This window comes from Apus apus, chromosome 7 (genome assembly GCF_020740795.1).
Source record: "Apus apus isolate bApuApu2 chromosome 7, bApuApu2.pri.cur, whole genome shotgun sequence".
NCBI lineage: Eukaryota > Metazoa > Chordata > Aves > Apodiformes > Apodidae > Apus > Apus apus.
In genome coordinates this window covers 12272232-12298276 of record NC_067288.1, presented here as the reverse complement: position 1 = coordinate 12298276, position 26045 = coordinate 12272232, and the positions used below count along the sequence as shown (strand labels likewise).

General features: G+C 38.0%; 1 protein-coding gene across 7 annotated transcripts; it reads right to left on the bottom strand.

The window, feature by feature from the left end:
• Positions 1 to 244: 244 nt before the first annotated feature.
• Positions 245 to 25989, bottom strand: FRRS1 (ferric chelate reductase 1). 7 transcript variants are annotated; one of them, XM_051624535.1, is made up of 18 exons: positions 25590 to 25989; positions 25376 to 25462; positions 18978 to 19137; positions 13423 to 13618; positions 13072 to 13208; positions 11798 to 11892; positions 11082 to 11232; positions 10102 to 10281; positions 9089 to 9187; positions 8391 to 8538; positions 7755 to 7871; positions 6879 to 6994; positions 6520 to 6606; positions 5459 to 5556; positions 5234 to 5292; positions 4399 to 4542; positions 3241 to 3302; positions 245 to 3137 (listed from the first exon to the last, which is right to left on the bottom strand). In XM_051624535.1, the coding sequence occupies exons 3-18, from the start codon at positions 19026 to 19028 to the stop codon at positions 3045 to 3047; spliced, it is 1833 nt and encodes a 610-aa protein (XP_051480495.1). In that variant the 5' UTR covers positions 19029 to 19137; positions 25376 to 25462; positions 25590 to 25989; the 3' UTR covers positions 245 to 3044. The 7 variants fall into 7 exon arrangements, 6 of the variants coding, with proteins under 6 accessions (XP_051480495.1, XP_051480497.1, XP_051480494.1 ...); XM_051624537.1 differs by lacking the exon at positions 25376 to 25462; XM_051624534.1 differs by lacking the exons at positions 25376 to 25462; positions 25590 to 25989 and adding an exon at positions 20074 to 20285.
• Between the last annotated feature and the right edge of the window lie 56 nt (positions 25990 to 26045).

Sequence of the window (26045 nt, the reverse complement as noted above, 5' to 3'; positions counted from 1 at the left end):
AAAAAAGTATTGCAAATAAAGTAGCAGTGAAATCCTTAGCATTTGAACTGCTTGCATCATTTTTCATTCAAAATATATGCAAGAAACATGATTTGTATTTAATTCAAGAGCAGATAACCAGTATTGGAGGCTATACCTAAAAATTCAATCAAAATAATAAACTGCTTGCAAGACTGGTCACAAGTTTCTACTAGATTGGGTGTGTTCACCTGTATAGAAGAAACCAAAAAGAAATATGCTGATGTTGATTTGTCATCACAAGTTTAATCTGAGAGTAAGAGAACACTGAAACCTTCTTGATCACTTCTTGTGGAGAAGGTTGTTGTTTTTTTTTGTTTTTTTTTTTACTTCAGTGGGCTTCATTTATGAAGAAAGTCAATAGGAATATTCTTTTATACAACATTTTAACATTCAAGAAAATATATACAGCAGCCACCACTGCCTCTAGAACCAAGCTGCCTGACACTTTTTTCCTGCTGGTATCAAACATTTCCATAGACTTTTTTTCTTGTATTTTTTCAAAGGAGTTTATAAGAAAGTTTGGAAGTCACCAGAATAGTGAGATATTGCTTCCTCTTACTAGTCACACAGGAGAGGGGCACAGGGGTGATGTGAACAAATGTCACACAAAATTAACAAGTCTTTCCATTAAATAAGTTCTAATACTGCTCATAAGGCCTCACATAAGGAACTATGCAATATTGCCCGCAATGGGAAGGAGCAAGTTATCCAAAGAAGAACTGACATTTTTACCAACTTCAAAGGTGTATTAGACATGGAACAAGGATTTATTTTTTTTTCCTTCTTCTTGAAGAAAAGAAACTCTGCATTACAGAAAAAATATTTTAACATTCAATTTTAGTAAGAGTTTCTCCAGGAAGCATTTATATAGCTTTAATTTATAAAAAAATATCTACAAAGGAAAGAGACAAACCATTTTGCTGCAGGCAAGTCTAGTCTTTTCTAGTTTCTATTTTATAATATATGCCTTACTAAAAGAGCCAAACTTTTATTAAGATACTTACATTAATGTTTTAAAAACCCTGCGTCCATTGTCACATGCAAATGAAACAACACACAGTACAGCTATTTTATTACAGAAATAATCCAGCATTGACTTTAATTTAAAAAGCCATCAACCATGCCTAGGCTGAGAGATTTTCTTCTATAAACTCATGGAATATGAAAAAGCTCCCAAAAACCTTAGCAGTAGATGGACCTGCAACTCCCAGGCTTTTGAGATCAGAGTTACCTTTAAAACCCACAAATCCACACAATCAGACATAATTCTTGCCCTTCAGCCTGGGTTTTGTCATATGTTTTCAGCCTCCCTTCCCCAGCCTGCACATGATTTTACCTGTTTCCAAGAGGAAAGGGAACAATTCAGCCCACAGTCAGCTTGCAGTCTGCTGCTGACAAAGGGATGAATCCCAGCTTTATTAAGTCTCTATGGCTAAATCAGTTACTTGAACAGCCGAAAAGATCACTGACTATAAACAAACTGAAGCTTTCTGAATATGACTTATCCCAGCACCAGGCTGTGCTGAGGGTTTGGGGAGATGGAAGAAGAGACAGAACCAGACAGCTTTAGTAAACAGAGAGAACCACTACTCAGCCCACATATACCAGCGTTTTAGAGCTGGCCATCAGTTAGCAAAGAGACAATGTTGTGAAAGTATATACCAAGTTTGATTTTGCTGTTTACTATTCTATCCAATACTCCAACGCCTTCACTCCCAGCTAGCTTGGCAGCCCTAAGCTGAAGACATTTTGAAGCTTTACAACTAAAAATCAATACCTTCCTGTTAAAAAAAAAAAAAACCAGCATGGAAGCAAACCCTTCAGAGCTGCAAAAAACAGATGCCAAGTACTGTACTGCATGGAATACTAAGGGTTGATTTCTGAAATGCCCTTTCCAGAGTGTCATTCCATACTTAAGCAAATCATGAATCAAAAAAAGTTAAACTCTTTCCATTTCCTGTATCTAGTTCATATATTTCTATAAACCTTTTTTTACTAACGTAATGCCTTCCCATATTCTTGTAGACAGTTCTGTCTCCTAGATACACCAACTCAAAGGACTCACTCAACATAAATTGAAGCTGCTTTTCCTGAAGTCAAACCAACTTCTAAATCTATATTTTGCTCCATAGTGCAAAAACGACTACAACATTCCTGAGCAAGTATTTTCATTTGATCTAGGCATCAAGCAGAAAACCCTTCTTATTCACACAGATAAATAATTCAGAAGCCACTAGCAAACAAAGACAGCAAAACAGAAATCCACAAAAACAGATAGGTTCTTCCTGTTTAAGTTTTAAGGTAAGTACAACTGTTTTTCATGCACTCATATTGCAAACACATTTTCTCTTTATAGTTTAGAAGCACTCAGTGGGCTGGGACAGAACAGTATTTTGAGACGCAAGTGGTGTTTTTCATTAAAGGACTGAATTTCCCAAACTCATATGCTTGTGTATGTGTACTGCTCTTAGAGCAGAGAAATTTTTTTGCATTTAACTGCAAAGACAGACAACAGCGTTTGGCTCATACATAAATCTGCATTTGTGACAGTTTTTCACTAAGTTTTGGGTTTTTTTAACACACAGAACAGCCACAAGCAAGAAGTTTTCACAGTAAAGTGAACAGATATTCTAGATTCTAGATCCATCTTTTCCAGTTTTCCCAATAATGTTCACAAGAGGTTTGGGTAACTATCAAAACAGCATTTTCAGCCCATCTTCTCAGTCATCTTAACCTATAAGCATCAATCAAGTAATTATTACAATTAGAAAATAGAGACTTCATTCCTTACTCATGCAAAGACTCCCATTAAAAGTCCCATCAGAAGCCAGCTTTTGCAGGACTGCAGCATCCTTCTGTGGTTTTGAATTCAAGTTCTCCCTAACACTGAGCATGACACACATATGCTATCAATCTTCAGTTACATCTTCAGTGAGGTGTTGAGAGAAGTCATGAAAGAATTCATTCCTTGCAGGTTTTTTCAGCTGTACAATATTTCATCACAAAATTCTCAATTACTTGTTTCATATTTGGCTGATTGCTGCCAAGAAGGCAATAAGGAATATTATATTTCCACAGACATAGATGATTAACACAACCTGTTTAAACAGACGACCCTACAAGAGAAGGGAAAGAAAGCCACAGAATTATCAGTATTTTTATTGGTTTAAGCAAAGAATCATCCCATCTGAGTAATTATTTTTTTAAATTGTGACTTACCTCTGCTTCTGCAGAGGTGAGTGACTGCAGTATCTGTATTCTGTCATCCTCTATCACTTCAGCTGTTAGTGGGAAGAAAAAAAGTTAAGCCTGCTCTTAAGAGGAAGGGGGTTCTTCACTTTTATACTGCAAAAGTCTTGATCCTAAGTAACTACGTCTTATACAACATCAAATTTGAAAAGCACTTGAAAGTCTCATTTGACAGCTCATGACCTGTACTATCATGCCCACAGTACAAGTGAAGTGGAGCTGGCCTAAAAAAAGTAACTTCTGGATATTGAAATGGCAAAACATTGCCTTTTCTGTCAGCATGAATCATCAAAATACTGCATTTTGATCTGAACAAAACATTAGTTTGATCCAAAATCTTTTCATTTTAAGATAACTAGATATCATTAAGAAGTATTTTTCATTAGCCAACATAAGAATATTAATTGTTCAAACATTTCAGGTTCATTTTTTCTAGGAAGTAATTACTGCAGTTAACTTTAAATTCACATCTTTTATAATTACTCCTCCATGTGCCACCTTGTACAGCTTCTTAATTAATCATACTTCTTCAGTTCTGCAGATGCTTGCTCTCTACTCCATAGTTTATATGTGCAGTTATCTCCTCTCAGTGAGACCTTCCAGCAAACCTAAGAATTGCCAATGAAGTTACTACCAGTCTCTTTGCTACACATATTGGAGTCAGAATTTAACCTTCGTTCCCCTGCTTCCTCAAAATTGCAAGCATCTGTGCTCAAGTTTGATTATTTTCCACACACAATAACAGCCATTCATACCAGCAATTTATCACAATGAAACTCAGATTAAATCTGTATTAACCAGATCTTTGCCTACCTACCTGGTATCAAAATCATGGCAAATGGTGACAGATTCTTAGAAAATACTTGTACATTTCAGTCTGCCCCTAAGAAATAAGAGGCTACTATTTTAAATAGCACAAAAACATTTTTTCTAGATATCTTTGGTCTTGAAAACTGGTTCACTCTTATATTAGTTTGTACAGAAGATATGACACATTACTCAAGAGTTATTCCCTTTCAGCTTCCAAGTTAGAGGCCAAGAAACACCTCCTGAAATTCAGTCCCCCTGGTTACATTTCTTGCACAACCCTCAGCAAGGAAGGTAACAGAAGTTTTGTTGGGTTTGTACCTTTACGTACGAGACAGTAGCTGTGTATTTCCAGAAGAACATCGATGCTGACATGCCAAGTTACAAAACCAATCATTGTATAGGTGTCCCATGGGTCTGGTAGGTCAAGTGCTGGAAGATCCATTCCCAAGAACATAGTCACTACTAGTAAGAAAAAAAAAAAGAACACACCCACACTAAGATAGCTGTGTCAGGGTAATTTTAAGAATGCCTTCAACACCTCTGGCAATACGTTTCCCATGAACTGCCTACAACTGCTTGGGGAATCAGGTTAAAGGAGTCCCTGCAGCTAAAAGTATTTTCCTTTTTTTTTTGGTATTGTGAGGAGGGGAAGAAAGGGAGAAAAGAAAGCCAAGATAGCTTTCAGCCTTCTCAGTGATGTATCACATCCCAGTCACAAACACTAACATTTGTGACTACCAACAAGAACAGCCACAACACGCATTTTCAGCTGCCTGCGGAAACCTGTTATTAATAGAATTAAGCCCAGCTTCTAGTTCTGAAAGTTTCCCCTTTCCCATTAAACAAAATTGAATTATGTTGAATTATGTTACTGTAAGAACACTATATTTATATCTTCCAAGATAAAAATAAGTTACTCCAGAAGGTACTCATTAGAGATTTTTCAGTAATCTCTTGTTTACATAGTCACTTTCTTCCTAAAGCTATACCAAAGAGCTACTTAAAACTCACACAGAAAAATATTTTTTAAAAGAATCTTCAGAGATGCCAGGACTGGATGTCCACAGATGTTTTGGATGAACAATAGCCCAAACAATGAACAAAGTTTCTTTAAATCACTTAAAAGGGATTTACAACTATTACTCCTACTCACCAGCTAGTATTCTAGCTGTTGTCCCAGTACCCCAGTGAAACCAGTTAAACAATTGCCTCCTACAAAACAATGAGAAGCAATTTTTTTGATTACACAGTTCAGGGAGGGAAAAATAAAGACATGGTTAATTATTTTAAGGATGCTTTTCTTATGTAAAAGGAGTTTTTAAAGAAACAGGCATATTTAATTCATGCAGCTGTAACTTAATGGGTTATTTACAAGTACCTTGGCGCATGACGAGATGGTCTGAAACCTGCCATAAGTGGTTGAAGGATTGTCAGAGCAACCACAGTACACCCGAGATAGGGATGAAAACCTGCTTGCTAAACACAGATAATTTTTCTTTAATATTGTATCTATATAGAAAAAATAATTTAGAAAGTTCATTTTATTTATTTTATTCTTAAGTCCCTTTGCTAACTTGCAATGACAGAACAGCACTCTTTTGAGACTGTCAGAAGTGATAAGACACAGTAAGCCGCCCTGCAGCTGGATGGAGATTTTTCTCCTTGGCAGCATGACACACTGGTAAGTCTGCCCAGGGTTTATTCGACCTTCTTGTTGTATTGAGAGAGTCTACCAATTGAAGAGCAGAGACCAATATGGCTGTAGAAGCTATGCTCCAAGCTCTTCCTCCTCAATCCTGCATCTTCAGGAACTTCCTGCCTCTTTTGTAACTCAGCCCAGCACTGGTCTCTCCTCTCACCTCATCTGTTCTAATCTTAACCCTAAAATATTTCTTTCCATTTCCCTAGCTCCTAGCTTGTATCTGTGACCATGCTCTCCCACCTTTAACTCAGATACTCTCTAGACCTTTCCCACTTCCCATCACCACACTCTAATTATTGTACAGGTGACAATAACAGATATACAATCTCTGCCTAAAAGTTCCAGGCTGAGCTTAATCACTGGATACAGTTACTCTAACCCAAGCATATAACGCTTATTAATGCTGCTAACTTGCTGGGAATAAGTCAGATTTCCCATCCTCGCTCCCCTCCCAAATTCAAGTTCTCTGAGGAAATGGGAGTAAGACTAATTTTAGTACATAAAGAAACCACGAGCAAGGACTTCCTTTGGGAGAAAAAGGAAGTACTGAACTTTTTCAATTGTAATTAAAGCAGGCAACATTTCTCTGTTGCTAGGATTTGAAATTAGCCTACTTAAGGACAGCTTTCACAGCAAGTTCCATAGCAATCTCTAACGTGCTAGTCATCAGTTGACTTCCTTCTCATTCCTTTACAACCTTTACATTTGAGTCAACAAAAACAAGAAAACACACTTACTCGACTCCAACCTCCTCGGTATATAAAAGGCAACACAAAAGAAATGCTTGTAAGCATGACTGTGGTCAACATAAGCAAGCGATGCACCTAGAAAATTTAAGTTTTTAGAAACTCCTCAGATTTCTTTAAAATACATGTAACAGTTCTATAGTTAAACATGTTCTTAGTATCCTCTTTAAACTTCACTTTTACTAGTAAAGTAGGTTAACTTCTGATTTGTAATTGTTCCATTTTTTAAGAGTAAAGAAACAAAAATCACACGAAGTTCCATCTCCTGTTTCTTGCATCTATTAGGTTTATAATTCTGCTTACAGTAAAGCTAGCAAATACAGCTGGAGGTATGGGTAGATTTTACCCACCTGAAACCACATCTCCTTTCCAAACAGCAGTGAATGAGACCAGACAGGCTTGAAAAATCGTGCAACAATAACACCAACACTAACTGTGGTAATCCAAGCAACAAACATTAGCGCTCCTGAAAAGAGAGAAAAATGCATGGTAAATGTGAGTAATTCAGCTCCACATGAATACAGCTTCAAGGACTGGGCTATAGCTTAGTTTGTGTACATATACATGGTAAGAATTTACCAGTGATAAGTAAGTACCTGGGTCAGACTACAACTTTATAACATTTATCTTACTAAAGAGCATCCATATAAAAGATCATACTGTGTCCACATGGCATGACAGAGCAGCTCTGGCTACTGTGCCTTTCACATGTGCCAGTACAGTCAGCACATATTAGTGCATGCTGTTCTGTCACCAACTTAGACATCAGAAAGTGACAATTGCTTTGACAAAGAAAGAGCAGTAGTTCTCTCATGGGCCTGCTTTAAAGTCCAGCACTGTGTAAGAAAAAATTTATTAACTTCAGTAGTTCTGGACTGTCAGTTGAGACATTTCTCACTTCAAAGAGAATTGTGCCAGTAATGCAACTATAACAAACCATAGAGAATAAAGTAAATAGAAACAAGTCCTAATCATAAATTTAGGAGAAAGTTAGGACAGGTTTGCTTTCCTGGGCAAAACAAATCTTACAACACTGTTCTTGGTAAAAAAATATTAATAACTTGACTGTGTCTTCACAGTCTCAGATCTTGCTAGCCAACTGTATATAAAACATCAGTGCCAGACAGAAGAGAGGAAATACCTGCTCTGTAATAATGAGAAAATCTTAACTCCACAGTCTCAGCAAGTCTAGAACTGAAAAACAAAACTACAAGTGTCACCCTTACCATGAGCCTTGATAAGCCATGGGGACCGGGAACCTCCGATATCCTGAGGAAGGCCCATGACATTGTACATTCCACTGGTGATCAGAGGCTGACGATGATGTTTGTATATTAATCCACCTATTCAGCAACATAAGGTGGTTTATTTATGGCCAATGAAAGCACTGCACTTCTAAGTCCTTATTTCTGAATGCAAGCCCTGTGGTGATCACTGAACATACTCAAACTAAATTTCTGACACACAAAAAGGTAAGAACTCAAGATGTTATCTAAGCTGTCTTGTATACTTCATGTACAAGAACCAACTCACCTGTCTACAGACAATAGCTTTCTCCACTACACACAGAAGACATGAAGAGTAATAATTATGCCAATCTCCATTTTAAAGAGTTGTAGCTAGCTTGTAAGAAACTAACAGTACCTGGCATCAAGAGGGCATACACCACACATACATGAATGAGTTTACTGCAACTTCCAAGTCATCCCATAATCCAGAAAGGCAGTAAAGATGACTGGACTAAGTGCCTCAAATTTGGATACCTTAGTTCAAATACTAATTCTCAGCTAAACCATACCTTTCATAAGGGTTACTAACTCACTTAGAGCTGTTCAAAGATAAGCAACTATATGCAAGTTTACCTTCATTAACTTCCCCATCTGCCATGAAGATGTAGTAACTGGAATCCAGATTAAATCTCCCTTTGTAAGCAGGAAGAGACATACTCCTTCTGAAAGAACATTGAAGAACACCATCCACGAGCCTCCATGACACATCTTCAAGGGCATTCTGTGAAACAGGAGACATTTAATAACCAGGGTTTTTCAGACTGGCAGAGCAATTGGCTTAAGAGAACCTGCAAAAAACAAGTGTCACTGGTGCATTAAAGTGAACAGCAATGACTGGGATGGGGAACAGAGGAGTACAGGGATACTCTCTTGCGTACCATCTTAGAAGATATGTCAGTAAATCAACACAGCAGCATGAGGATTGGACTTCCCAGCACCAGTTTTTCCAGCTCATAACAATCTCCCCTTCCCTTCCAACCTTTAACCCAAGATTCATCAATTGCCACTGCAGCCCTAGCAGGCATACAGACAGTAATAATGGGCACAAAGTTCCTCAATAAAGTAAGCTCCCACAGCTTAGTTTTAAGTTTTAGACTTCCAAAGGTAACATTTAACAGGAAGTAAGAACCCAAGCAATCTTGCCTTAAAGAATTATGGATCCACCACATTGTTTACAGCTGCTGTGTAAAATAGAAGCACAAAGCAGCAGCATATAATTTATTACTTCAAACCTATATTTGTGGAAGCATCTTATCTGTTTTTGAATGTACCTCTGAATCCAAAAGAGGAGGACTTCGCCCCTTCAGATAGGCAGTGCTTGCATGAACACGGTGGTCCTCATTAATGCACAGATATGCATCATCACCACCCTTGGAGAGTTTAAAAGAAAAGGTATTTATAGCCCAATAAAACCCACTAAGGGCAGTCTCCAAAACCTGCTTGATTTAACATGTGCAACAAGACCCGAGACAGATTTCCCTAGCTGTCAAGCTATAATTTCCCAGCTTTCAAACACTTCAGTATTACAGAGGAATCACGTTAAGTCAAACAGATGACACAGAGTAAAGCACATTGATTTACATTTTCCTTCCTCCCAGGGTAACAAGCATACTATCAGAAGTTCCTTTAATAATTTAAAATTTAATAAATTAACCAGACAAGATGGAGATGGATGCTGATGTTATTTAAAAAACCTCTTTAGTTAAAAGTTGGTTTTTAGTCATAGCTATAAAGAAAGTCCTGTTAAGAACTAAGTGTTCTTGCTCCAGGGACATGAACATAAATGTTCTCTTTTGTGCAACAGTTAGTTTCTGTGTTACACATTTGTCAACAGCATCATCCCTCCTCTCTAACATCTATTTGAAAAAAGGACCTCTAAGCCTTTTCTATGATTGAATGTAGTGCACTCCTATACAAAGATAAAAAGCAAGTGGTTTTCAGAAAGCATAGCAACTCATGTCCTGACAGGTGAGGGTTTTTGGCTAGGTACAAAGAAAGATTGGTCTAACCATTCATTCCAGTCAGCTACCATGCAATCAGACAGATTGTATTCTACTAAGACAGACATGCACAGGAAAATTCTACTGCAAAAAAGTTGGTCCTTTGCTAAAACTGAGTATCTGCCTATAAAAGGCAACCTGTGCTTCAGCACTATGGGAGACAAGTTACTTTGTGTGACATTTAGCAGCATTTCAGTTTTCCATATGCATGTTTTGCTAAAGTACCAAGCAAACTTTGTACTAAGATCACAAAAGCAACTGAAGTAGTAGAATATGACACTCACCATCCACTGGTCATGGGACAATGCAAATGCTAAATACCCTTCACTTGGACCACTCATTTCAATTAATACGGAACTCTTCTCTCGTTTGAAGGATAGGTAAAAACAAGAAGTACTTCCAGGATCACAGTTTGAAGGGTTTCTAATGCAGAACTTTGTACTTCCACAACCTGATGCATTAAACTAGACAATTAAGCAAACAAGTCATAAGCAGTGAGTTTCCCCTTTTTCCTCCCTTTCTATCCCATTCTAAGAGAAAACACACAAGGAACAGCCAATAAATGCCATCTATGTCTACATATTAATCTCTTAACATGTCCCCGTGATTACCGCAAGACTAATGATGGTGATTTCCAAGCTGTACATTTATTGAAGTGGAACTTTCACTTTAAAGAAACATAATATTTTACAATATAATAAATTTTAAAATAAAGTAAAAACTTCCTTTAGGTAATATCTTTAGGATGAGGGGGAAAAGAAGGGAAGAACAGCTTTTCATTTCCTTTTTTTAAATAGGAACTCCACTCACACACAATGAGAACACACATGGATTAAAAGTCATGCTTATTCTGGATCAGTGATCCTTGCTCAATCCATGTAAAAATCAGTAATGGAAGTCAGTATGATATCACAGAATGAAGTTTCTGAGCCTACAGTTTCTAAATAGGAAGCTATTAGCCAAGACCAAAGCAAGCCTTTTCCCATCTCTCCTTCCAGGTATGCACAATAGTTTCTGACCATTAAGTTCTAAATATTCTATCAACCTTCTGACTTGTGTGTGGTATGACAACATTTAACCCACACAAGTTCAGGCAATGCAACCCACACAAAAAAGTAGCTGCCTGTAATTTTAATCTCTGATATCTAGGTTACTCATCCACCATCTCTCCATTTCTATCAACAGGCCGTATCAATGTGATCACATTAAATTTCGTTGATCACAAGCATTACAGACAGCATTATTTAGGTTTATAATCACTTACTGGCTTTGATAAGTAGGAAAATGGATGTACAGTTGATATGGCCTCTGATGTTGCATGCAGGGGTGCTGTTGGGGATGGTGCATTAGGCTGAGAAACAATGGGACCAGGAACCTTCACCCAGAAAATTCTGTATTTCTTTACAACTGTGGCTCTTAAAAAACACAACACACACACACATCACTATACATCAAGAGCCAATTAGGACTTGAAAAAAGAATAAAATTATTATTGTGTAATGGAAAAATAATTCTAGAACATACTACTGCGTGCTGTACTGGATAGAAGAAACATCCATGACTGTGGCACAGATTACAACCTCAGAGAAGAGCTGCAGAGTTTTTACCCATTAGTTCCCAAAAACTAGAAGTGTAACAGCAGGGTACACATACTATTTTGCTAGGTACAAGCACAGAAGAAGGTTCTTAACATTGTACGTTACAGGCATGAGAAGTGAGCAGTTAGCTAAAAATACTAAAACTCCTCTGTGAATCTGTTTCTACTCTCCCTACAAAAATCAAAATAATAATCTCCAAACTTTCCCTAAAGAGCAAGTGTCTGCACTAATGTAGACTCTGCAGAGAGCAAGAGCTGTCAACTTTCCAAGCCAGTAAGCCAAGGATACTCTTCAGTTGCTGGCCAATATTTGACAAAGACAATGGTACAAACTTACCTTATTTGCATTTTAATAAACTGAAAGTGATCCTAGATTTACTTACAGAAACTGTACATGCTTTGGTGCATCTCCAGGAGCAATCCAATAAACTTTTACATATTTCTTTTTTGCTTTACTTGTGTGACTGACAGCTGAATTCTGAAAACACACACATAAAGTGTTACACAGTTGATATACACTTAAGGAGATTTTTAGCTGATAGTCATCAGAGGTTACAGCTAAATCCAAAACTGACACCACACTGTTACACTGCACAGACCCAGTGCAACTGACTTTTCCCCAGTCAGTCATGCTCAACTTGGATGAAGCTTACCACTGAATCTTAGACATACTAACAAAATTTAAGGCTAAAAGGGAACAACTAGAGGTTCTTCAATCCAGAAGACTACAGTGATTACAGAGGTCTCTGCAGTATTTATGGTGTAATAATGCTCCATTTTTTGATAACAAGAGCATGAAGAGACAGTGCAATGACTGTACAGGGAAAATAGAACAGGTGTGTAAGAAGATGAAAACTAAAAGTAGTCTTGGGTTCTGACAGTTAATTTCACAAGATACAGATCAAACAGCATTGAACTAGGTCCTCAGAGCACAGAGGGCACAATACAGACACCCCTATGGCTTTACAGCACTGATTAATGTATTAATTGGATGCCAGTGGGGGGCAGTAGAAGTGCAGAGAAAAATACAGATGTAGGCAGATGGAGAACTTTGTCCACACAAGCTCAGATGACACTGTGCATGTTCATGAAGTTCAAGCAAGTTGCTGAAACACTAGTCAGACTTCAAACCTTTTGCACATGTCACCTCTAAAATGCATATTGAAGACTGATATAACCTGTTACTAAGAAGGCCCTATTAACAGCAGCTGACAGAGCAACACTAAAGATAATAGTCTATTCTAGTGGCTGTTTATCACAGTAACTGCCCTAAACTTTCCTTGTGGCAAAACGTTTTTTTTTTTTTCTATCCTTAACAAGCATGGAAAATTATTGTTAACTGTCGTCTTCAAAGCAAATAGAGCTTGTTCTCCTCTTTTGAAGTACAATAATCACAAATAGACTGCATTCATTGTGCCCAAGTGAAAACCACATTACAAACACTACATGGTCCTGCAGCAGACAACAGCCCATCTCTGGGAGGGCTTAGATGGCTCACGAGATCAGTCTGACAGAGTTGCAGTGAGACTTGCCTCTACACAGCAAGTTGGACCAATTTCCTGAGACTTAGCTCAAAGAACATGATGCAGCTTACAGACAAGATCTACAACAAACACCTCACTGCCTGACATCCCAGTTTTAAGACACTAGACTGTACCTTGGTACGGCCACATGTCAGAAGCTGAGAAACTCTCCTGTCAACTAACATGAAAGAACCGATTGCAGGGCTATCCAGGTCTTCTGCATCCCGGGCTTGGATGAAAAATCCTTCAAAATCTGGTCCAGACAAAGAAACTATAGAAGAGTAAAAATAAAATAAGTTGAAATATTCTTTGAAGAATGAAATACTTCAATGATCAACTGAAGCTCATTTTACAAGTAGTGAATGACTGCTAAATTAATCACCTGAACAAGATTCAGCTGCTTAGATAGAGAATAGCTGAGTAAAGACATGCTGTAACACAAGGAAGCTGTAAATTAAAATGTTCAACTATAGTTGACACAATACCTTCTATAATGTCCCCTGGTTTAAATTCAGTCCCATTCAATGTAATGGTGTGCTCAGGTGTCAGCTGTGGAGAGCTGCCATGACAAGGTATCATGCTAGTGCAGGCTCCTCTTACTTTTCCATTGGGATAGCCATCCACAGGTGCGTAGAAGCAAATGAACACCCAAGCAGCAAAAGCAAGGCCACGCAGCTCCATCTATATAAAGAATTACAGGTAATTAAGTACAATAAACATTTACATTACAGCTTACCACTCATCTTTAGAGGAGCCAGTTGAATATTAAATTTTAAAAACATGTTTAAAAGAAAAAAATGAGAAGACACTATCTCCAGCTGCAGCAGCCAAAAGACGTGTACTTCTCATAGCCACCAGACTTTGCAAGAACATTCACAGATACCAGGGTTTCAGGACATCAAGAGTACAAGTAGTAGACTGATCCCTCCATCCGCTAGGTGGATTGTTTCTCTCAATACATTTTGACACATCTTGCCTACACCTCTCCTGTTCTCTCAAAAAAAAAAAAAATTACTACTTAAACACAGATGACTCTTCAAAGATTGATGCATATAAATCCACAGTACTGATTAACTAGACAGTTAGTGTCAAGCCAACCCTTTTATTAATCATAACTCCACATTGTTCATCATTACAGACTGTCCTTAGTTTCCATAACTCATGTCTATTTCTTCACATATGAGAAATAATTCCCAGATAACAAGTTCTTCTTTCTGTAGGGAAACTGAAGTTGTCAAATGTCAGAAATAGATTTTACACATGCAAAAGAGTGTGAATTTGGAATAAAGATTTGGAGAAATAAATTTATTGCAGAAAAACACAACACTTCTCCTTTGAAGTCCTCCTTTTGGATATTGGATCTCCTGACAGTTAGTCAAACAATATAATTACTTGTCACGCTCTTATCAAGGGAACAGTATGCATGAAAAATACATGGTGTAGTAGGACTAAAGAGCCTAAAACAGTTCTGTGAACTCCTAAAACCCAACGTGCATTTGAGTGTTTCGCTTTGCCACAACACTGTTTTGGAAAAAGAAAAAAAAAGCTGTAGTACTTATTTTTACTCCACAGCGTGCAGGGTTTATAGTTGTATCATTTACAGAACACCTTAGCCAAATAGAAAAAGAATCTGCATGTCCATAAGGCCAGAAGAACAGAGATACACTTCATTTCAATCCTTAGGCACAAAAAGTGGGTTATCAGCTCAAGTGGAACATACACCAGGCAAATAGGTCTGCCTTCTAGAAGAGTCATGCCCATGTTGCACCAAGTGATAAGAAGTATCAGGTTATGAAGTTCCCTGACAGCATGCATGGACATGAAGATAAGAAAGGCACAGCGCTGTTTCAGACTGAACTCTAGCATCTAAAAACTGGTCAGATCATTAGTTGTACACATTCTCTAAGAGTCATCAAAATTAACTTTCTCAAAGTTCTCATACATTCAGTGCTAAAAATCCACAATATCCAGTGCAGTGATACATTTTACTTCAACATGAGAGCTCGCTGACAACTTTACATGAGTAAATAGAAGAAAACAGAAGGGAGAGGGGGTTAAACAGTTGTATCTCAGGAACTAGCAAAAAAAAAAACACAACTCCTAGATATTTAAGATAACATTATAATGTCTCTAACTTCTAGTTAAAGTAAGCCTTTCTTTCTAGTTCAAATACATCTTTAAATTGTCACAAAGATAGAACAATGTTATTTTATTCATAAGGAAGCCTACAGGAAACTGCAAACCAGTACAATGGTGGCATTAAAGCAGCTTTTACATGTAGCACTGAAGTCTTCAAAACAAGTTGCTGCCAGAACAGATAAGGCTGCATACCACAAAGACAAGCCAAAGAGTAAGTTAGTATTCTAGTTTATGTAGCAGAGGATGTGGTAGGGATTTAAAACAAGAAATATTCTTAAGCAGACTCAACTGACTGAAAAGCTGGCAGAAGGGAAGACAAAGAAGCAGAAATTAAGAGGCCAAAAATCTGTAAGTATTGTACTGAAAAAACACATTTTTAAAAACTGTCATTAATATGACAATCTGACCAGGAGAAGGAAAAAATGAGTCTGGAAAGCTGAGTACATATCATTAATAGTTCAAAATAAAAAATATTAACAACACATCTAAGGAAGATACCCAGTTAAACTAATGAACAAACAATAAGTAATTCTGCAAAAGGACAACAAAAAGTATCTTTATACTCAGACTGAAGAACAATAAGCAATTATATCCATCCTCAGCCAAGTATTTGCACAATAAATCACCTGCTTTGCTAAACAAACAAAACAAGACACCAAATCAAACAAAAAAGTCATCCACTGGCAAGCAAGAAGTTATTCCTATATAAAAGTCACCTCTTCTTCTGTAGAATTAATAGGAGAAAAGAGGAAACCATGTAGAGTCCTACAGCCCCAGAAATAGCTTTATTTCCCTGCAAGTTATGATGTTAAAATACCAGTGGCAAGTATTGTCACTAAAGCTAAACTCAAACTGAGAATCTATGTTAACTCAAGTTTTGAGGTGTGTAAGAGCCTGCTATTACCTATAACATTTGAAAATATTCTGTTTCCAGTATAACTTGTTATAAATTATAGATCTTTCCTTCATGGTAGATATGTCCACTGGGGCCTAGGAGGTTCCATGTAAATATCAGAAAAAACTTCTTTACTGTGAGAGTGACAGAGCACTGGAACAGGCTGCCCAGAGAGGTTGTGGAGTCTCCTTCACTAGAGACATTCAAAACCTGCCTGGATGTGTTCCTGTGTGATGTGCTCTGGGTGATCCTGCTCTGGCAGGGGGGTTGGACTAGATGATCTTTCAAGGTTCCTTCCAACCCCTAAGACTCTGTAATTGCAAGTTGTATTAAGAAGCTTTGGCCTAAGTGATTTATAACCCTTTGAAATATAACTACTCGTTAGTGACAGCTTACAAACTAGCAGACAGTTAAGTTCCCTGTACTAAGAAAAGAGAGTAATTTACTTGAGAACTGAAGCATAACGATATTAAAAAACTTAAGATAATTCCGACAGCATTTTTTCAACCAGCAAATCTCTGTATTTTTGTTAACTTACTATTACTTGGAGAGCCTGGAAGAACAACAGAGAGTTTAAGGATTTCTTCACTATCCATTGACTTGTTTTGCAAGATAAATGCATTTCACTGAAATGCTTGTGTTAACCAAGGGCCTGAGAGTACATATCAGCTCCTTCCTCCATTCTGCCTGCCATCTGCACACCATGTGGCAGCACACATCAGTAATAGCCCCAAAGTTACAAGGATGTGCTACAGAGCATCTTAGCTTCATAGTCAGAACACAATCACATAGCATTGATGGTTGATTTTATTTAGTCTTTTACTGTACAAAGACTATTCAATATATTATATACGACAAAAGCATAAGATCCAGGAATCTTTTCTCTACAAATATAGCACGTACTACACCATTACAGCACAAGACAGTTATTCAAAGCCCTACATTTCATACCTTTATTTAGAATGGAAAAAAATACTTGGATACTCATCAGTTTGAAGCATGACTGTGCATTTATTATTTTCTCCCTTAAGTCTTCAGTATAATATATAACTCACAGCCCTCAGCAGGAAATAAAGCTGTAGAACAAGTTTGTTCAAATAACCTTCACCATTACCTGCAATTCTAATGGTTTTTCAAATATCACATCATGCTTTGGGTAGAGGAAAAGAGAAAATTGTGTTCCTGAAGCTATTTATGATACAGCCCTCTAATAGAGGACAGAAAAATACAGCATTAACAGCCATCTTCTTGTCACCTTTTCCATACTTAGGCAAAATGCTTCAAAAAGAAGTTAAGCTTTTCCAAGGAAGCTGAGTAATTGGAACATCAGTTACTATTTATTTCATATGGAACTAGATTATAACTGTAAAATTCAATTTCATACAGGATTACTCAATACTAACAGCCTAGCAGCAGACTTCTAAGTTTCAGTCAAGTATTTTTTGAGACACACTATTAAGATATTTTATATGCTTGACAGGCAGGTCAGAACTCAGGACAGAAACAGAGCTTTTATGTTAGAGCATCTTTTTTTTTTTGGAAACTTACATTGCAAACAAGCCATCAGAAAATTGGAGAAAAGCCATATAGAAAAAATCAGAACAGTGGTCCCAAAGTTACTCCATGCATGAGTAGTTATTCCATTAGTAGTGAGATGCAGAACAGTTATTTAAATTAAGAGTCAGCCAAAAAAGCTCACTGAGAACCTACAACAGATGCTCCTGAAAAAAAAATGAAGTGAAATAAATATACCAACAACTAGAAGCAGCCATTTCAGTTAGCACAAATGGAGAAGAAGTAGCTAGCATTCTTCACACTGATGATGGACAGTAACAAGAAAAAAAAAAAAACCTTTGTAATAATTCAAACACTAACAGTTGAAGGCCAAAGCAATTATCTCTGACTGAACCTCAAGATACTCTGCCTGGCAAGGCAAATTGCGGAAAAGAAACAGTTTTGCTCACAATAATAGCTACCAGCTTTTGTAAAGTTTCAATGCAATACTACTACATTTGTTTCAACATTTAGAATTTATTGTCCCATTCATTCAGGAGTTCTCCCCTCCTCCAAAGGAGGGAGGAAGAAAAATAAAAAACTGCTGGGAAAAGACAAGTGCTGTAACTTTAGGAACAGAGTTTTTAAAATGTGAACCATCCATATAAAAATTCAGTAGAAATCATTTAATAATACTTAGTATATGGGAATTTATTGTCCTGACTACATCTCATAGTCTTACAATAACTGGATTTGAGTAAACTGAGAGCAGCAATTACTCTCCTGTGCTGAAAAAAGCTCCAACAGTCCCTGCAGGTATTAACAGGTAAGAAAGCCATGGTAACCTAATTCCTCACAAGCACAACGTCCACACACAAACTCAGAATCTCTTCACAGAAATTATCTTCTTTCTGCTGTTTAACAGAACTTCATTAGTGGCAGAGTAAAAAAAATTTAAACTAGTTTTGGAAAGGAAGAGATGAGAGGAGAAGCAAGGCCAACATATTGCCAGTTCAAAGGTACAAAAACTATTTAACCATTCTGTCCTGAGCAACATCAGAAGAGGAAAAACAGAAAAGGAAAAAATCCTCTAAAGAATAATAAGCTATATTAAGAGAAGCTGTTTGGGCCATGTCTCTTTAGAAATATGCTCTTACAAAACAAAAGCAAACAGCTTTGCTGTCCATGAGTCACCTTCCTTCCAAAATCAGAAAAAGAGCTTGTATTAACTTCTCTTGCTCATTTAAATATGGTCATATCTCAATAGCTGTCATCCACAAGGGCAGGAGGAAAAAACAAACAAACAAAACACAAACAAACAAAAAAAACCCCTATGTTTACATTCACAATAACCCACTACTTTTAAAATACAAACACACACACACCCCCACAAGATGACAAAACATACACAACTCAGTCTTGCAGTCTTTCTACTCAGGAAACATTCAAGATAACTTCAAGGCTTATGTATTCCAAATGAACGTTTGTAACAGTTTAAGCATAGGTACTTACCTCACAGCTAGTTCTTCTGTTACAGTAACCAGCTCTGAGTAACATTGCCATTAGCTTTCTACTTTTTGTAAAACAATTTCTGATACATTGTAACCTCTTCTATTTCACTCGCAGCTAACAGTATTAACCACTATAACAGCAGGGATCAGAAGAAGTTCGTCTGAAAGAAAAAAAAAAAACAACAAAAACTCGAAAAAAGAAACACTTATAAGAGCCTTCTTTACTTCAGGCACACCTTTTATACTGCTTCCCAAGCTCAGCCCACAATACCCTGCACTTCAGCTGAAATGCATGAAGCTGAAATGAGCCACTGACCTTGCAACCTCCTTTGCCTCATCACATCTGTACTTCCACAGGAGTTCTGTATCAAGTAATTATGTTAATTATCTTCTGGTGCAGTTAAGGGGAGGGGGGAAGACAAACGCACCACAGCTTTTGATACCTTCCTCCTCAAAGCACAACCTGGTACACACGCATTTGCAGGATTATTTTAAAGTTTATTAGGCATTTATTCTCTATCAAAGAGACACTTTCTTTAGAAGAGAGGGAAGCAATCTTGCAAAGGCATATATAATGGTTGTCTTTTTTCCCCATATATTCCACCAAGAACAAACAGGAGGCAAGGACTTTACCTCATTGTCAATTTTGATTATTTAAGTTTCTGTTGGGCTGCTGCTCTGCAAATTATCTTTAAGGCCCCAATCTTGTAAACTTATTTTATCTACATGAAGAACCCAAAATTGCAGGCTGGCCTAAAAATAACATATTTTGTTATACCAACAAGCAAATCCAGCCATACAGCCAATCTCCTATGCACATTGATGAAGAAATAAAGTAAGAAAGTAATGGTCTCATAACATTGACAAATAATACACAAAAAAAGAGAACGGTTGGTCTGGTTTCCAGATGAAATAAGCCCTGTGCCATAAAGGCAAGCAGGCTTAAAACTTTCAGACACGTTTACACAAAAGGCAGCAGCTACAAGGTGCTTTAAAAGCTTCACCTGATTTTAATTAACTTCATAGCAGCTGTAGATGTTCTACTCAACATATATAGCTTTCAAAAAGCTTCCCGTCTCCACACTTTTACCACTCACTGGCGTCAGTTTCACCCCAGCACTCCAGAGCCCCAGCAGTTTCTCTAAAGACAGCCCTGCCCGCCGCTCGGGCTCCTCCCGGCACCGCGCCCGCAGAAACAGGCAGCGAAAAGCAGCGGGCGGACGGGCCCGCCGCCTCTCCCCGGCCGAGCCTCTCCCCGCAGCAGCCGCCGCTGTCCTGGCGGCAGGGGCGGCCCCACACGCTCTCCCGCCGAGCTGGGGCGGGGCTGGGCCCGGTCCGGGCCTTGCCGGTGCTCCCGGGGGCAGGCGGAGCCGCACGTCGGAACGGCCCATGCCCAGCATCACAGGATCCCCCAACGCTGGGGGCCTGTGACATGCGTTAAGGGCATCTAATGGTTTTGCAGTGTCCGGACGCTGGAGGTGTTGATAAAAGTCCCGATTTGCAGCCAGAGTCTTGCCCCAGGGGCCTTGCTGTCCTTATAAAGGTTTGCAGAGCTCCCCTGGGGAGGCCAGTCGTGTGCCTAAAGGTGCTCGCATATACAGGCTTGCAAAATCAGGATTTTCTTATCAAGACAGCAAATAAGCACTGGCTGCAACTGGTGTTTTGCTGGCAGAAACTGCAGTTCCTTACACAGGCTTTAAGTTCTGTTTTGCTAATATCCAAATTTTTTTTAGATCTTAGTTTAGGGGCTTGAATTATTGACAGAATACTGCATGATAATTCGTTAAGCATCAATATCCCAGTTACATCAAGGAAATAAAATGCTTTAGGATATATGAAGTATGAAAAGCCTATAGATCATCTTCTCTGTGAAGTGTACTCCAGTTATAGTTCTGTTAGTGTGTGTTTGTAGTTCAGTTAGTGTGTTAGTACTGTATTGCAAAGCAGAAGTTTCTGGCTTAACCAAATGATTAGTTAGAGAGACAGAGGACTGGAGGTTGGTTTTTTATCTTATTGCAAGCCTGAAGAGAGATAAAGTCTTGTAATCTACTACTGAACTATGTCAGAGGATGACAGTGTCAACTGGCAAATGAACAACATAACAACTAACATGAAAAGAAGCTGGTGAGTTTTTTGGCATAGCTTGTTACAGGACCTCAAGGAAGTACATGAAAGCTTATAACCTTGAAAGCAACAGCAATTCCATAAAGGAGACTGCATGCTAAGTTTATATGAAGGGGAATTTCTGTTTCTTAAGAACTGAGGAAACAATTAAGTAAAATATATATAATTTTTGAAATTTAATATTGTTCAGTCCAAAGCATATACCAATAGGTATGCTGGTTTTAAAGCCCAAAGTAACGTGGAAAACAATAAGCCATTGAAGCTATGTCTGAAGAGAACCTCTATGATTATGTGGCTCCTTGTAATTGATCTTCCTCTTAGGTATTAAGCTAACAATACAGCAAAACTGGTATTTTATAAGGTCAATCATTGTTCAAGTTTCACATATGTGTGCGCTAGGCAAGTAATTTCTTTGTTTCTTTTACTGCCAAGATTATCACAGTAAAACATCTCTTGAGTTCAGATCAAGTAATGTGCAAAAAAGCTGCATCCCTATCAGATGGTTTTGATTATGGATAACTTGGATCTAAGATGTTTCATAATTACTGTTTTCTATTTTGATGTGTTTACATGTGTTTGTAAAAATGCATTTAGATTTGCCAAATACATGCAGGAGACTACACTGGTCTTCCTATGAAGACAGCAGCCCTGACACCTGTATTTATTCACCTCCCTCTTGTGTATACTTCACTTAAGAGACTAGACTTCAGTGTTTTTCAAGCTCTTCAGCACTATAGTTTTAGCTAAATACGTATTAGGGAATTAATACCAATAATATTATCTTAGATAGGAAGAATTTTTCCTACCAAAACAATTTGCATATTATTAAAAAAAAAAAAAAAAAAAAAAAAAAAAAAGGAAATGTTAGGTCATTGAAACTATCCTGACCACCTAAAAGGAAATAAATTATGATAAAATTCACAGTGTATGATGACATTAATCCTTTTCCTTTGAGCTTTCGCATTGACTTATTCTTACCTGTTTTATCAAATGAATTACTGTTACCTCACATGTTAGAAAAATGTATACCACTGACCTCCTTTTTATCTATGCTTCTTCTTGGTCTTTATTCCTCTCTACTGATCAGCCCTTGATACTTTCACTACCTTTAAAATTTTTTATGTCACACATAAAAATTCACTCTTGGAAGCGTATTTATACGAAAATACTTCTTTACATAGAGGTAAACGCTAAACGCGTTTTACAGCTTTCAGTCAATTACGCTAACTAGCCACCTGGTGGCATTAGTCACTAAGTAAAATATCGTCTTTCACACTCGGCTACACCGAAACCTACTGTTTGTATCTCTATTCTGACATACCGACAGCTGATGTGCACGCGTAACAGCTTTCTGTCAAAAAGCTTATCGACTCTAACTTACAGAGTTGATTTTAAAAAGGGAAAAAAACCACAACAACAACAAAACAACTTTCTTGCCCATCAGAAATGAAATAATTAAGTTTGGTTCACTAGTATAAATTTAAGCCAGGTCTGTATCAGTGCTTTCCCTGCTCATGTTTCACTTGGTGGTAGAATGCAAAAATTGATTGAAAAGAGACCTTGGACTGAAAGTGATTTGGCAATGAGAAATCAGGAATTGATTCCAAGGCATGAAGATGAGGTAAGGATGGAAACTACCTTTCAAAACAAATGCTTGCTGTGGTCACCTATGTGGTGAAATATTCTCCTTCCACAACATATCACAGTGAGGTAGACTGTTTAAATTACTAGGGCTTGAATTCTGTCTATGCTGCAAGATTACAAAGCAGGCCCAAAGGCCTCAGCATGCACTTTCAGATAACCTCAGGTTATGGGGACCTAGTAGGCAGTTATTTTTCTGCTTAAAAACCAGATGCCAATTTTACACAATGGACACAAGTCCAATCAATTGTTTATCACTTGAACTTAAAAAGCTGCCCAGATAAGATTTAAGGATTATATTTTGGACTGGGAAAATATCCATTGTACTCTTACTATCATTAGATACAGTAGGAAGTAGCATCATAAAGCAAATGGAGTATGCAAGAGACACTTTAAATATTTAGGTTTGAGGAGGAAATATAGAACTGAAAGCATAGATCTGCTTGATGTAACATTACTACAGTTTCTACAGACTAGATACATACTTGGAAGTCTTAATTCTCAGCATACCTGTCTAGTGTCTACTGGAACAATTTTCACAAAGATAAAACTGCTGGTAGTGATTCAGCAAATTGGTGTAATATGATCTCTTTCTAACACAAAAATTGTCCCAGTACATGTGAATTTTACACTTAACTAAGTTAAATGGTACAAGGATACCATTCAGACACTTGGCTTGAAATTTTGTTTGCCAAGTCACCGCATCTGCAGATGATTAATATCAAATCAGTGTGATGCTTTTAGATAAAGCACAGTCAAATTTTATAATTTTCTGCTAAAAATAAAGCAGATTAACTTTATACAGAAGTTAAAGCAGAAAACATTGCTTGTTTGAGGCCACACAGTAAAAGAATGGCTGACCTGAGATTAAACACTGCCAAGTGACTAGAGGAAAGAGCATTTGTTTACATGTTCAGTAAGAGCAAACTGCAAAGGTTAGTGCCCTGGCCTCTGCATCTCATTTGAATTATTAACTATATAGACTTTTTCATTCCAGCCTACTATTTATTCCCTGCCTCTCATGCTATTACAATCCATTTAGCTACTTAGAAGGAATTTTTAAAAGGCTACAGGTGATTACTTCAATGATCCAACCAATATTTTCTCTCAATACTAAGTTCTAATGTCCAAGACAATGTGTAAATTTCAGCTGAGCACATAATGTGTCTAAGAACAGCACTTGTTTTCAGCCACTGCATAGCAAAGATATAACTCACACTCTAGACTGGAGTCTAATCAGATTACAGAGATATAATTTTAAAGTAACTGAGCTTTCTTTCAAAATCAGGTTTGCCTTTATGGATGAGATATCCCATTAGAAGACAAAAGCTAGCCAGAAGATTCAACACCTTTGAATCTTCCTATTGTTTGAGCAATAATGGAGTGTTAATTCATTAATTTACAGGTCATGAGTGTGGAGCATTGAGAAAAAACTGTGCTATCACTGTAAATTTTATGAAGTCTCATATCTCTGGCATACAGGCCAAATGAATCTGCTTTTAATTTTAGCTAGAAGTTCGGTTAAAATTTCTCTGTGCTTGCTGCCTTTTGCTGTTGTTATTGGGAGCTATTGTTCTGTTCTTAAAAATAATAATAATAAAAATTACTGTCATGTAAGTTCCTACACTATACAATGTATAAACACTTTATAATAGGCATAAGCAATATGATGTGAGTGTGAACTGACACCCAGTGAACAAGCTCCCGAAAATGTATTCACGCCACTGCTAGGTTAAGTGTTCTGTGATACTGTGTTGCAAAACAGAGGCCAGGAAGGGAGAGAGTGCTAGGAAAGTGTATCTAAACGGCCTGAAGAATTCTGGTATGAATATGTTTGAAAAAACTGGAAAATAATTTCCAGATAGTGGCATTGATATGGTCTCCACTGTTATTTCAATACAACTATTGATCTTTTCCTTCTGTGATATATCATATTACACACAAACTGCAAACTGAAGATAAAATAGCACTTTAAAATCCACCATTTAGATGCCAGTGTAGCAAATGCCATGCACGATTGCTATTGGCTGTGTCCATGTAAAACAATCTAGATTGGAATTACCTTATTTGAATCATATCTGAATGAGTCTCACTGAGGTGAATGTCAGGGGAAATGCACAAACACAGAGAGGCTTTTACTAGGGATTTTTCACCAGTCTAAGGATCATAGTATTTTCAGGGAGCATAGAAATTGACAGATTCGCTTGCAAACAATCACAAAGCAAAAGCCTTTCTCAACAATACAAAAAATGTGAACTGTAATGAGGAACAAACAGATTTCCTAAAATGTTCAGAAGGAGGAGTGGGTGGAGAGGAAAAGTAAAATATTAGCTACTGAAAAATAATGAACTCAGCTTGAAAAGGGTGTGAGAGTTTCCATGAATATCAAAGGCCTTTGCACTGATGTAGTGTAAGTGGATAAACACATTGCAGAAAGATGTGCTTGTAAGGGTGTGCATGGGATGACTGGAAGTAAAACAGTTAAGTCTAAATTGTTTCACAGACTCCTCCCACCTCCACAAAATATACCAGTTTTGAAAAGAAAAAAAAAAATAAATTATTACATAGTGACTGTAAATTGAGAAGCAGTGTTTGTTTTTTAAGTGTAGCTCTAGGCAATAAAAATAGACTGACCTTCCAAAGCTACAAGGCTGACCTTTAGAGTGGGGTGCCGTTAACTATTTCGGTGACGAGCAGCCTGGAGCAACTGTCTCAGGTATTCTGCAATATAAAGCAATCGTAAGGACTGTCTGGTGACAGTGACTCGGATGACAGCGTGCTTCAAAACAGAGGTGGTGGGTTTATGGGGTTTGGATTTGGTTGGGTTTTTTTTTTTTAACCATCTTACCTCTTGGTCAAAGACAGATGCAGGGAGTCTGTAGTCTTGTCCACATGCTATATATAGCACTTAAACCCCAGCTGACACCGTGGTTTTTTCTACAGTGCTTCCAATGGGCGGCCCCTCGGGCTGAGGAAGCCCCGCCGAGCGGCACTTTCATCTCGGCAAGGAGCGGTCGGGCCCAGAGGTGTCAGGCGGGCTATTTCAGACAGCCTGTAAAGTCACATTTTCCTCAGCGCAGCGCCCGCTGAACTACACAGAGCTTGAGTTTCAGGTGCCCGATCCCCCTTGCTGGGCAGTCTCTCCTGCGCGTTACGCACGAGCCCTGCGCCAAGAGGCTGGTGGGGGCTGCGGGTGGAAAGGCAGGGGCAGAAGATGAGGGACCGCCCTGCGCCCCTCAGAAGCTCCTGAGGAAATCCCCCCCCTCGGGCGCCCAGCGGGGCGGGGCGCGGGGCGGGGCGCGGG